We start from the raw sequence: 12,480 nt of genomic DNA, 5'->3' as shown, positions 1-12,480 counted from the left end.
GTTTTCTCTCTGTGACAGGATGATGTTTTCTCTCTGACAGGATGATGTTTTCTCTCTTGTGACAGGATGATGTTTTCTCTCTGTGACAGGATGATGTTTTCTCTCTGTGACAGGATGATGTTTTCTCTCTGACAGGATGATGTTTTCTCTCTTTGTGACAGGATGATGTTTTCTCTCTGTGACAGGATGATGTTTTCTCTCTTTGTGACAGGATGATGTTTTCTCTCTGTGACAGGATGATGTTTTCTCTCTGTGACAGGATGATGTTTTCTCTCTGTGACAGGATGATGTTTTCTCTGTGACAGGATGATGTTTTCTCTCTGTGACAGGATGATGTTTTCTCTCTGTGACAGGATGATGTTTTCTCTGTGACAGGATGATGTTTTCTCTCTGTGACAGGATGATGTTTTCTCTGTGACAGGATGATGTTTTCTCTCTGTGACAGGATGATGTTTTCTCTGTGACAGGATGATGTTTTCTTTCTCTGTGACAGGATGATGTTTTCTCTGTGACAGGATGATGTTTTCTCTCTGTGACAGGATGATGTTTTCTCTGTGACAGGATGATGTTTTCTCTCTGTGACAGGATGATGTTTTCTCTGTGACAGGATGATGTTTTCTCTCTGTGACAGGATGATGTTTTCTCTGTGACAGGATGATGTTTTCTCTCTGTGACAGGATGATGTTTTCTCTGTGACAGGATGATGTTTTCTCTCTGTGACAGGATGATGTTTTCTCTGTGACAGGATGATGTTTTCTTTCTCTGTGACAGGATGATGTTTTCTCTGTGACAGGATGATGTTTTCTCTCTGTGACAGGATGATGTTTTCTCTGTGACAGGATGATGTTTTCTCTGTGACAGGATGATGTTTTCTCTGTGACAGGATGATGTTTTCTCTCTCTGTGACAGGATGATGTTTTCTCTCTCTGTGACAGGATGATGTTTTCTCTTGTGACAGGATGATGTTTTCTCTGTGACAGGATGATTTTCTCTCTGTGACAGGATGATGTTTTCTCTGTGACAGGATGATGTTTTCTTTCTCTGTGACAGGATGATGTTTTCTCTGTGACAGGATGATGTTTTCTCTCTGTGACAGGATGATGTTTTCTCTGTGACAGGATGATGTTTTCTCTCTGTGACAGGATGATGTTTTCTCTGTGACAGGATGATGTTTTCTCTCTGTGACAGGATGATGTTTTCTCTGTGACAGGATGATGTTTTCTCTCTGTGACAGGATGATGTTTTCTCTGTGACAGGATGATGTTTTCTTTCTCTGTGACAGGATGATGTTTTCTCTGTGACAGGATGATGTTTTCTCTCTGTGACAGGATGATGTTTTCTCTGTGACAGGATGATGTTTTCTCTGTGACAGGATGATGTTTTCTCTGTGACAGGATGATGTTTTCTCTCTCTGTGACAGGATGATGTTTTCTCTGTGACAGGATGATGTTTTCTCTCTGTGACAGGATGATGTTTTCTCTGTGACAGGATGATGTTTTCTCTCTGTGACAGGATGATGTTTTCTCTCTGTGACAGGATGATGTTTTCTCTGTGACAGGATGATGTTTTCTCTCTGTGACAGGATGATGTTTTCTCTGTGACAGGATGATGTTTTCTCTCTGTGACAGGATGATGTTTTCTCTGTGACAGGATGATGTTTTCTCTGTGACAGGATGATGTTTTCTCTGTGACAGGATGATGTTTTCTCTCTCTGTGACAGGATGATGTTTTCTCTCTCTGTGACAGGATGATGTTTTCTCTTGTGACAGGATGATGTTTTCTCTGTGACAGGATGATTTTCTCTCTGTGACAGGATGATTTTCTCTCTGTGACAGGATGATGTTTTCTCTGTGACAGGATGATGTTTTCTCTCTGTGACAGGATGATGTTTTCTCTGTGACAGGATGATGTTTTCTCTCTGTGACAGGATGATGTTTTCTCTCTGTGACAGGATGATGTTTTCTCTGTGACAGGATGATGTTTTCTCTGTGACAGGATGATGTTTTCTCTCTTGTGACAGGATGATGTTTTCGCAGCGTGAAGTGGGCGTGGCCAGCGGCTCTGGCTTCCTGGTGTCTGAGGACGGCCTCATCATCACTAACGCTCATGTGGTGACAAACAAACACAGAGTGAAGGTCAGCTGTCGTCAAACTCCTCCTCTGAACCCATCAATAATCAATAATCAATAATCACACGACCGCTGTTCTCTCCTCCTCCTGCAGGTGGAGCTAAAGAGCGGAGCCACGTTTGACGCTAAGATCGAAGACGTGGACGAGAAAGTCGACATCGCTCTGATCAAGATCAACACACCGGTGAGAAGAGGGATTATTGATGTGTGTGTGTGTGTGTGTCAGTCAGTCAAAAACACACATCAATGAAACAATAAACAGTCAGTGAGACACAAAGTGATCACAGTCTCTGTATCACAGTGTTACAGTGTTACAGTGTTACAGTATCACAGCATTACAGAATTACAGTGTTACAGTATTACAGTATCACAGTATTACAGTGTTACAGTATCACAGTATTACAGTGTTACAGTATCACAGTATTACAGTGTTACAGTGTTACAGTATCACAGTATCACAGTATTACAGAATTACAGTGTTATAGTGTTACAGTGTTACAGTATTACGGTGTTACAGTATTACAGTGTTACAGTATCAGTGTTACAGTATTACGGTGTTACAGTATCACAGTGTTACAGTATCACAGTGTTACAGTATCACAGTGTTACACTTTTACAGTACCACAGTATTACAGTGTTACAGTATCACAGTATTACAGTGTTACATTATCACAGTGTTACAGTGTTACAGTATCACAGTGTTACACTATTACAGTATTACAGTGTTACAGTGTCACAGTGTTACAGTATTACAGTGTTACAGTATCACAGTGTTACAGTATTACGGTGTTACAGTATTACGGTGTTACAGTATTACGGTGTTACAGTATCACAGTGTTACAGTATCACACTTTTACAGTACCACAGTATTACAGTGTTACAGTATCACAGTATTACAGTGTTACATTATCACAGTGTTACAGTGTTACAGTATTACAGTATCACAGTGTTACACTATTACAGTATCACAGTGTTACAGTATCACAGTGTAACATCATTACAGTGTTACAGTATCACAGTGTTACAGTGTTACGGTGTTACAGTATTACAGTGTTACAGTATCACAGTGTTACACTATTACAGTATCACAGTATTACAGTGTTGCAGTGTTACAGTGTTACAGTGTTACGGTATTACAGTGTTACAGTATTACAGTGTTACACTATTAAAGTATCACAGTATTACAGTGTTACAGTATTACAGTGTTACAGTATCACAGTGTTACACTATTACAGTATCACAGTATTACAGTGTTACAGTGTTACAGTATTACAGTGTTACAGTATCACAGTGTTACACTATTACAGTATCACAGTATCACAGTATTACAGTGTTACAGTATCACAGTGTTACAGTATTACAGTGTTACAGTATCACAGTGTTACACTATTACAGTATCACAGTATTACAGTGTTACAGTATCACAGTGTTACAGTATCACAGTGTTACAGTATTACAGTGTTACAGTATCACAGTGTTACAGTATCACAGTATTACAGTATTACAGTATCACAGTGTTACAGTATCACAGTATCACAGTGTTACAGTTTTACAGTATCACAGTATTACAGTGTTACAGTATTACAGTATCACAGTGTTACAGTGTTACAGTATTAGTGTTACAGTGTTACAGTATTACAGTGTTACAGTATTGCAGTATCACAGTGTTACAGTATTACAGTGTTACATTGTTACAGTGTTACAGTATTACAGTATCACATATTATTATTATTATGTGCTGACTATTATTATGTTCACACTTCAACAGTCAACAAGACACAGAATCAAACATCATTTCACATATGTATAAAACCACTTAGTATCTGATCAAAACCACTTATGTTCATTTTCTATGAATAAAGACAAACAAATGATCAAATATGCTTTTGAAATTTGAGACGTTTTGGTTTTGATAATGGACTTTTATGAGTGGTTTTGATCAGATATTAAGTGGTTTTGATCAGTGTCTGCAGCTCTGTTATCTCTTTATGACGGACACTAACACACTCTGTTCATCTGTCACTCAAAGCTTCACTGGTAACATCTTCACTGAGTGATCTTCATCTTTATCACCAGTGCCAATGTAAGGAAACATGGTGTGTGTGAAAGTGTGTGTGTGTGTGTGTATGAGTGTGTTAGTATCAGGGTCAGAGTAGGACACTTGTCCTCTGTCCCAGTCCAGACTCACTCTGATCTTCTGGATCTTCTTCTTCAGCTGGAGAACAGAGCGTTTACCTGGTGACACTTTATAGTATTTATCTTCATACAACGCTATCCTCCATAATCCAGACATTATGTCTTCTCCTTTCCTCTGGACAGACTCTAAAACTCCAACATTCCACCGTGTGTTGTCTCCAACATGGACGTCCCAGCTGTGAGTTCCTGAGTTAAAACCCTCAGAACCCAGGACACAGGAGTAAACATCAAATCTCTCTGGATTATCAGGAACCTTCTGTTTGACTCCATATCTCACACTGGTCAGATCTTCAGACAGGATGAGGACTGGATGAGCAGTGTTTGGGTCCAGAACCACAGGACTGTAGGAGACCATGTCCTTCATCTTGTTCCAGATGTTGAAGGTCAGGTTGCCCAGGTGTTTGGCCTCGTCTATCAGAGCTCCTGAGTGCAGCTGTGGAGGCTCCAGCAGGGGGCGCTGCTTCACTCTGTAGTTGAGCAGGAAGGAGACGTCTTCAGCTCTCAGCTCGTCCTCTGTGGCTCTGACTGTATCTGATAGAGCTTCTATGTCTCTGCTCAGAGCCTCCATCTTCTCCTTCATCATGAGACTCTTCTGCTCCTCTTCCTCCCTCAGTGCAGTCATCCTGGTCTCCTCTTCCTCTTCTAGAAACTGATGAAGCTGAAGAAACTTCTCCTTCATCTGTGTCTCTGTGCGTCGAGCCTGGACTTTAATGTGTTCTGCTGTTTCCTCAAACTTCACCTGAACTTCTTCCAGACTCTTTAAGTTCTTCTTGAAGGTCTCCAGAGTTTCCTGAAGGTCCTTCTTCTGTTGTTGAGCAGCTTCATCGATGGGTCTGAACTTGTGGCCGCTGTGTTTTTCTGAATCTCTGCAGACGAGACACACTAGCTGCTGATGGTCCAGACAGAAGAGTCTGAGTTTCTCAAAGTGTTGACTGCAGAGAACCTCTGAAGACCTCTGAGCTCTCTCCTGTAAGAAGGTCTCTGAAGACCTCTGAGCTCTCTCCTGTAAGAAGGTCTCACACATGTTCTTTAAACTCAGGTTACATGGTGGTTCAATCTTTGAAGCCCTTCTCTTACAAACAGGACATTCTGGTGTTGGTTTGTCTGTCCACCATGTCTTCACACAGTCTTTACAGAAGCTGTGGCTACAGGACAGAATCACAGGATCTCTGAAGACCTCATGACAGATAGGACAGTAGAGATCTTCCTCTAATCTGGAGGCCATTTTGTCTGTGAGAGAATCTGAAATCAGAGCAGACACAGAGTCAGGACTTCCTCCTCCTCCTCTACTGACTTCACTGAAGTTCACTGTTGGAGCGTTTCCACCGGCTCTACTCGCCTCGGCACGGTTAAGTAGCGTTTCCACTAGCATAGCACCTGGTACCTGGTGCTTTCTTTAGTACCTGCTCTGACAAGGTTCCAACAGTAGGTTCTATGCGTGACGTCGCCAGACTGTCGGCCACTGATTGGTCACTGGAAAAGAAGTCCGACACAAGAAGTTAACCGAAAAAGACTGAACTATCCTAAAAACGTGGCTTAATCTCCGACAACTACCAGTGAAATCTCTGAATCTCAATATTTAACAAGAGTCAGGTCTGGTCTGCATCACTAACCCATCACTAACTAACCCATCAATAACTAACTCATCACTAACCCATCAATAACTAACCTATCACTAACCCATCAATAACCCATCACTAACCCATCAATAACCTATCACAAACTAATCCATCAATAACCACCACTAACTAACCCATCACTAACCCATCAATAACCCATCAATAACCCATCACTAACTGACCTCTCACTAACCCATCACTAACTAACCCATCACTAACTAACCTATCACTAACCCATCAATAACTCACCACTAACTAACCCATCAATAACCCATCACTAACCCATCAATAACTCATCAATAACCCATCACTAACTAACCTATCACTAACCCATCAATAACCCATCACAAACTAATCCATCAATAACCACCACTAACTAACCCATCACTAACCCATCAATAACCCATCACTAACTGACCTATCACTAACCCATCACTAACTAACCCATAACTAACTAACCTATCACTAACCCATCAATAACTCACCACTAACTAACCCATCAATAACCCATCACTAACCCATCAATAACTCATCAATAACCCATCACTAACTAACCCATCACTAACTAACCTATCACTAACCCATCAATAACTCACCACTAACTAACCATCAATAACCCATCAATAACTCATCAATAACCCATCACTAACTAACCATCACTAACTCATCACTAACTAACCCATCACTAACCCATCACTAACTTACCCATCAATAACCCATCAATAACTCATCACTAACCCATCAATAACCCATCACTAACCCATCAATAACCCATCACTAACTAACTCATCACTAACCCATCACTAACTAACCCATCAATAACTCATCACTAAACCATCAATAACCCATCACTAACCCATCACTAACTAACCCATCACTAAGGCTGAATCCCTTCTCCCTAACCCTTTATCAGAGTTCCCTTTGACCCTCAACACAGAGTTGAAGGCACTAGGTGTAAGAACTGGTGCTGTCAGTTAAACGCGTTATTAACGGCATAGAGTAGAGTAGTACGCTAAAGTTACGTTGTGCGAGTGGATGGCGAGCGGTGTGCGTTTCTCCGTCTCCAAGCAGGCTCTTCGTATTCAAGGCAGCCTGGATCATTCCCCACATCCAAGTAATGATGTGTGCAGTGTTAGGTCAGGAGACCTCCAAAGACCGCTAACTCCTTTAGCTCAGATTAGCTCGTTACGGCAACAACACATTAAACCGTGGGACATCAGGCCAATTCCAATTCCTATCTTAACCCTCAATCTTAACTGGCCTCAAAACCAAGTGTTGAGGGTTATTTTGTCACTTAGAAATGGGACACCCCTTAAATGCAGATATGTCTTCAGACTGTAGGGGGCAGAATAACGCCAAGATATAAGATGATACTCATACAAATATTCAGCTGACAGTTAGCACACACCACAGCTTATTGAAAAGTAAACCACACCGGCGGACTATTGACAAAAGATCGTAAAATAAAAATAAATGTTAAATAAACGCAACAATGACAAAAAAAAATACATTTGCATAAAGCAAGCTGATGCACTTTTCTATGTTGATAAGTGTTTTAAAATGAGGAAAAATAATGGTACAAAAAGAAATCAAGGGACATTTAGAGTAGATAAAAATGTGCGATTAATTGCGATTAATCGCGGGTTAAAGGTGAATCATGTAATAAATGATAAAATCCTCCTAATATGTCACAGAGACTCAGGAATAATGTTCATATAACAAACTGAACTCACCAACAACAACAGTACAGACAAAATATTTGCATTAAAAAAAATATTTTGCAGACTGCAAATCATGTTTATGTTTGGAAATCATGTTTTGGCGTCATGTGGCGCCACCTACCGCCGTCTACCAATCATTGCAGTCAGTAGAGTCTCAGCTGCCGAGCAACCACGGGTTGCCAGTTACGTCAGAAAATGAAACCTAAAAGACTATTTTTGAATTTGGGTGTAGTAACCTTTTTTGGCCACATTCTTACATATGGCGCCTTTAACTATGACATTAATGCGATTAATCGCGATGAAATATTTTAATCGTTTGACAGCGCTAGTAAGAACGTTCCCCTAAGAAATGAGACACGCCTCCATTACCGCCACGTCCTCCGGAGTTGCCGCTCGCAGACTGCTAGCCTATCGCGTCAACAGTCCAACAATGCCGCCCTCACAAGTGTAATGTCTGTTGCCTCGGCCATTTTTCTGTTTTTACGACTGTCGGATGCTAACCAACGACACCGGAGGCGACGACTGTATCACAGACACATAAGTGTGCTGACTAGCGGCTAGCTAACCACTTACGAAAGGAACACCGGGATATTAGCATCGGCTGGCTTTCAAACTTCGCTGACAGGTGACGCGGGGGATGCTGGGAAATTCCTAAGAACCCTTTGTTTCAAGTGCGGTCCTTTAGAAGCTTAATTTCAAGAGCTACGTAGCCCTACGGCTAGGCCCTAGCCTTTAATCCTAATGAGAAACGAGCCCTAAGCCTCACATGAACGCACAAAAACAACTTACTCATGGATGAAGAACTCAACAAATACTTTCTGTTTCTATCGATTCAGTTACGCTGAAAAACACGAGTCACTGGTTTGTGTTGTGTGTAAACGCGGCCGTGCGGCGACGATTCCGCCCACGTTGAGTCGGTGCTGTTTTTTTTCGTGGAGATGTCGACGTAAAGCGAGGCTAAGCTAGGTTTTTGTCAAACTCACCTTCAGAGTGTGGACAATGGTTCAGTCTGCGTCTCTTCGCTCACCAACAGAGAATGACGGTTTCCTGGTTCGTCTCAGGTGAGTCAGGTGAAGGGGGCGGAGCCTGCAACACCGGTCGGGTTCCATTCCACACTTTTGATTCATCAGCAGAAATGTGTGTGTGTGTGTGTGTGTGTAATTAAAGACATGAAACACTGACCCGTTTCTTCTTCTTCTTCGTTGGTGTCAGGTGAAGTTGCCCGTGCTGCTGCTCGGTCGCTCCGCTGACCTTCGACCCGGTGAGTTTGTGGTGGCGATGGGCAGCCCGTTCTCTCTGCAGAACACCGTCACCACAGGCATCGTCAGCACCACCCAGAGGGGAGGGAAGGAACTGGGCCTCCGCAACTCTGACATGGACTACGTCCAGACGGACGCCATCATCAACGTGAGTCTGTGACCTCATCAAAGTCTGTGATGTCATCGTCAACGTGAGTCTGTGACCTCATCATCACTCATCATTCACTCACTCACTCATCATTCACTCATTCATTCACTTACCATTCACTCACCCACTCACCTATTCACTCACTCATCATTCACTCATTCACTTACCATTCACTCATTCATTCATTCACTCATTCATTCACTCACTCACTCATCATTCACTCATTCATTCACTTACCATTCACTCACTCACTCACCCACTCACCTATTCACTCACTCATCACTCACTCACCCATTGACTCACTCATCACTCACTCATTCATTCACTCACCCATTGACTCACTCATTCATTCACTCATCACTCACTCACTCACCCATTGACTCACTCATCACTCACTCATCACTCACTCATTCATTCACTCATCACTCACTCACTCATTGACTCACTCATCACTCACTCATCATTCACTCATTCATTCACTCATCACTCACCCATTGACTCACTCATCACTCACTCATTCATTCACTCATCACTCACTCACTCACCCATTGACTCACTCATCACTCACTCATTCATTCACTCACTCACTCACCCATTGACTCACTCATCACTCACTCATTCATTCACCCATTCACTCACCCATTGACTCACTCATCATTCACTCATCACTCACTCACTCACCCATTGACTCACTCATCACTCACTCATTCATTCACTCATCACTCACTCACTCACCCATTGACTCACTCATCACTCACTCATTCATTCACTCATCACTCACTCACTCACCCATTGACTCACTCATTCATTCACCCATTCACTCACCCATTGACTCACTCATCATTCACTCAGCCATTCACTCACTCATCATCCACTCACTCATTCATTCACTCAATCATCACTCACTCACTCATCATTCAATCACTCACCCATTCACTTACTCATTCGCTCACTCATTCATTCACTTACTCATTCACTCACTCATTCATTCATTCACTTACTCATTCACTCACTCATTCACTCACTCATTCATTCACTTACTCATTCGCTCACTCATTCATTCACTTACTCATTCACTCACTCATTCATTGACTTACTCATTCACTCATTCACTCACTCATTCACTCATTGTTCTACTCTAAATTAAACAGATCATGTTTTCTGTTTCTCACAGTACGGAAACTCAGGAGGACCATTAGTTAACCTGGTGAGTGACAGGTGATCAATAACAAGTGACATCATCACGTGACTGATGACACTGACTGTGTGTGTGTGTGTGTGTGTGTGTGTGTGTGTGTGTGTGTGTGTGTGTGTGTGTGTGTGTGTGTGTGTGTGTGTGTGTGTGTGTGTGTGTGTGTGTGTGTGTGTGTGTGTGTGTGTGTGTGTCAGGATGGAGAGGTCATTGGCATCAACACCCTAAAGGTCACCGCTGGAATCTCCTTCGCCATCCCTTCAGATAAGATCAGAGCGTTTCTGGCAGAGTCACATGACCGACAGATCAAAGGTGTTTTTAGTCATGTGACGTTCATTCATTCATTCATTCATTCATTCATTCATTCACACACTTTGACTTTTACTCATGAACGACTTTGATCTGCAGGTAAAACATCAGCGAAGAAGAAATACATGGGTGTTAAAATGATGACGCTCACTCCCAGGTAAGTGTGTGTGTGTGTGAGAGTGTGAGAGAGTGAGTGCGTGAGTGTGTGTGTGTGAGAGAGAGAGTGTGTGTGTGTGTGTGTGTGTGTGAGAGAGAGAGAGAGAGAGAGTGCGTGAGTGTGTGTGTGTGTGTGTGTGTGAGAGAGAGAGAGAGTGTGTGTGTGTGTGTGTGTGAATGACCTCTTTACACAGGAATGTGAGTCAGAGCGGGCAACGCCCACATGTCAGGGTCACGAGTCCTGAGTGAAGCCGACGCCTGAAAACACCTCATCATATTCATTCATTCATTCATCAGTCACATACAAAACATCATGATCACGAATGTTTCTGCTGCAGCTGCTCACTCATTCTTTCATTCATTAATTCACCCATTCACTTACTCATTCACTTACCCACCCATTCATTCACTCACTCACTTACTCACTCGCCCACCCATCCCTCACCATTCACTTACTCACTCATTCATTCACGCACCCATTCATTCACTCACCCTTTCGCTCACTCGTCACACATTCACTTACTCACTGACTCACTTATTCACTCACTCACTCACCCATGCACTCACTCATCACACATTCACTCACTCACTCATCACTCATTCACTCACTCACTCACTCATCACCCATTCACTTACTCACTGCCTCACTCACTTATTCACTCACTCACTCACCAATGCACTCACTCATCACACATTCACTCACTCATTCACTCACTTATTCACTTATTCACTCACTCACTCATCACCCATTCACTTACTCACTGACTCACTCACTCACTCACTAATTCACTCACTCATCACTCATTCACTCACTTATTCACTCACTCACTCATCACCCATTCACTTACTCACTCACTCACTCACTTATTCACTCACTCACTCATTCACTCACTCACTTATTCACTCACTCACTTATTCACTCACTCATCACCCATTCACTTACTTACTCACTCATTCACTCACTCACTCTCTTATTCATTCACTCACTTATTCGCTCACTCATCACTCACTCATTCACTCACTCGGACTAATCAAAGACGATCATGAAGAATCCTGGTTATTATTGGATGTCCTGAGTTTATCTCGAGGTCACATGACTCTTGTCTTTTGTCAGTTTGGCTAACGAGCTAAAGGAGCGTCAGGCGGACTTCCCCGACGTCACGTCAGGATCTTACGTCCTAGAGGTCATCGCCGGAACTGCAGCTGAAGCGTGAGTTTATAATCCACCGTAATCTTAATCCAGATCACCACGCGGTGATTTATGACGTCGTCACGTGATCGTCGTTAATCCTTTAAATTCACCGTTTAGAGCGTCATTGTTATTGATCGATTGATTGATTGATTGATTGATTGATTGATTGATTTTCCCCGTGTGCGTCAGCGCCGGCCTGCAGCAGAGCGACGTCATCATCAGCATCAACGGCGAGCGCGTGACCTCGGCCGCTGACGTCAGCGCCGCCATAAAGCGAGACGAGACGCTGCGAACGGTGGTGAGACGAGGCAACGAGGACGTCCTCCTCACCGTCATCCCCGAGGAGGCGGAGCCGTGACGTCACGTGACTCAAGTCAAACGAGCAGTCGACCAATCCTGAGCGGTGGGGGCGGGGCGTGTACTTCCAGGAGCCACGCCCACCACTGCCTTTAAGAACTTTGTTTCTTTTACTCTTTTTGTATCTTTGACACAATATTTTACACAGTTTTTTGTAAAAACTTAATTTTCCGTAGAAGGGAAATAAATATTATTGATATTAA

The 12,480-nt window shown here is 42.7% G+C and overlaps 2 protein-coding genes across 2 annotated transcripts in view; one reads left to right on the top strand and one right to left on the bottom strand.

Moving 5' to 3' along the window:
* Positions 1–12,480, top strand: part of LOC310939912 (serine protease HTRA1B-like) — a 17,509-nt gene extending 5,029 nt beyond the window's left edge. Inside the window, exons 3-10 of the mRNA XM_083904777.1 lie at positions 2,021–2,135; positions 2,223–2,312; positions 8,877–9,071; positions 10,246–10,278; positions 10,461–10,575; positions 10,672–10,729; positions 11,843–11,938; positions 12,110–12,480. Coding sequence (XP_083760903.1) covers positions 2,021–2,135; positions 2,223–2,312; positions 8,877–9,071; positions 10,246–10,278; positions 10,461–10,575; positions 10,672–10,729; positions 11,843–11,938; positions 12,110–12,278 — 871 coding nt within the window. The 3' untranslated portion in view covers positions 12,279–12,480. The remainder of the gene's footprint in view (positions 1–2,020; positions 2,136–2,222; positions 2,313–8,876; positions 9,072–10,245; positions 10,279–10,460; positions 10,576–10,671; positions 10,730–11,842; positions 11,939–12,109) is intronic.
* Positions 4,152–5,558, bottom strand: LOC310940153 (E3 ubiquitin-protein ligase TRIM35; the record flags this gene model as incomplete). The annotated part of the gene is made up of 1 exon (XM_083905085.1): positions 4,152–5,558. The coding sequence occupies exon 1, from the start codon at positions 5,547–5,549 to the stop codon at positions 4,152–4,154; it is 1,398 nt and encodes a 465-aa protein (XP_083761211.1). The 5' UTR covers positions 5,550–5,558.

Source organism: Microchirus variegatus (genome assembly GCF_963457635.1).
Source record: "Microchirus variegatus genome assembly, chromosome: 18".
Lineage (NCBI taxonomy): Eukaryota > Metazoa > Chordata > Actinopteri > Pleuronectiformes > Soleidae > Microchirus > Microchirus variegatus.
The sequence above is the reverse complement of the archived record's forward strand: the minus strand, read 5'-3'. Positions and strand labels throughout refer to the sequence as shown.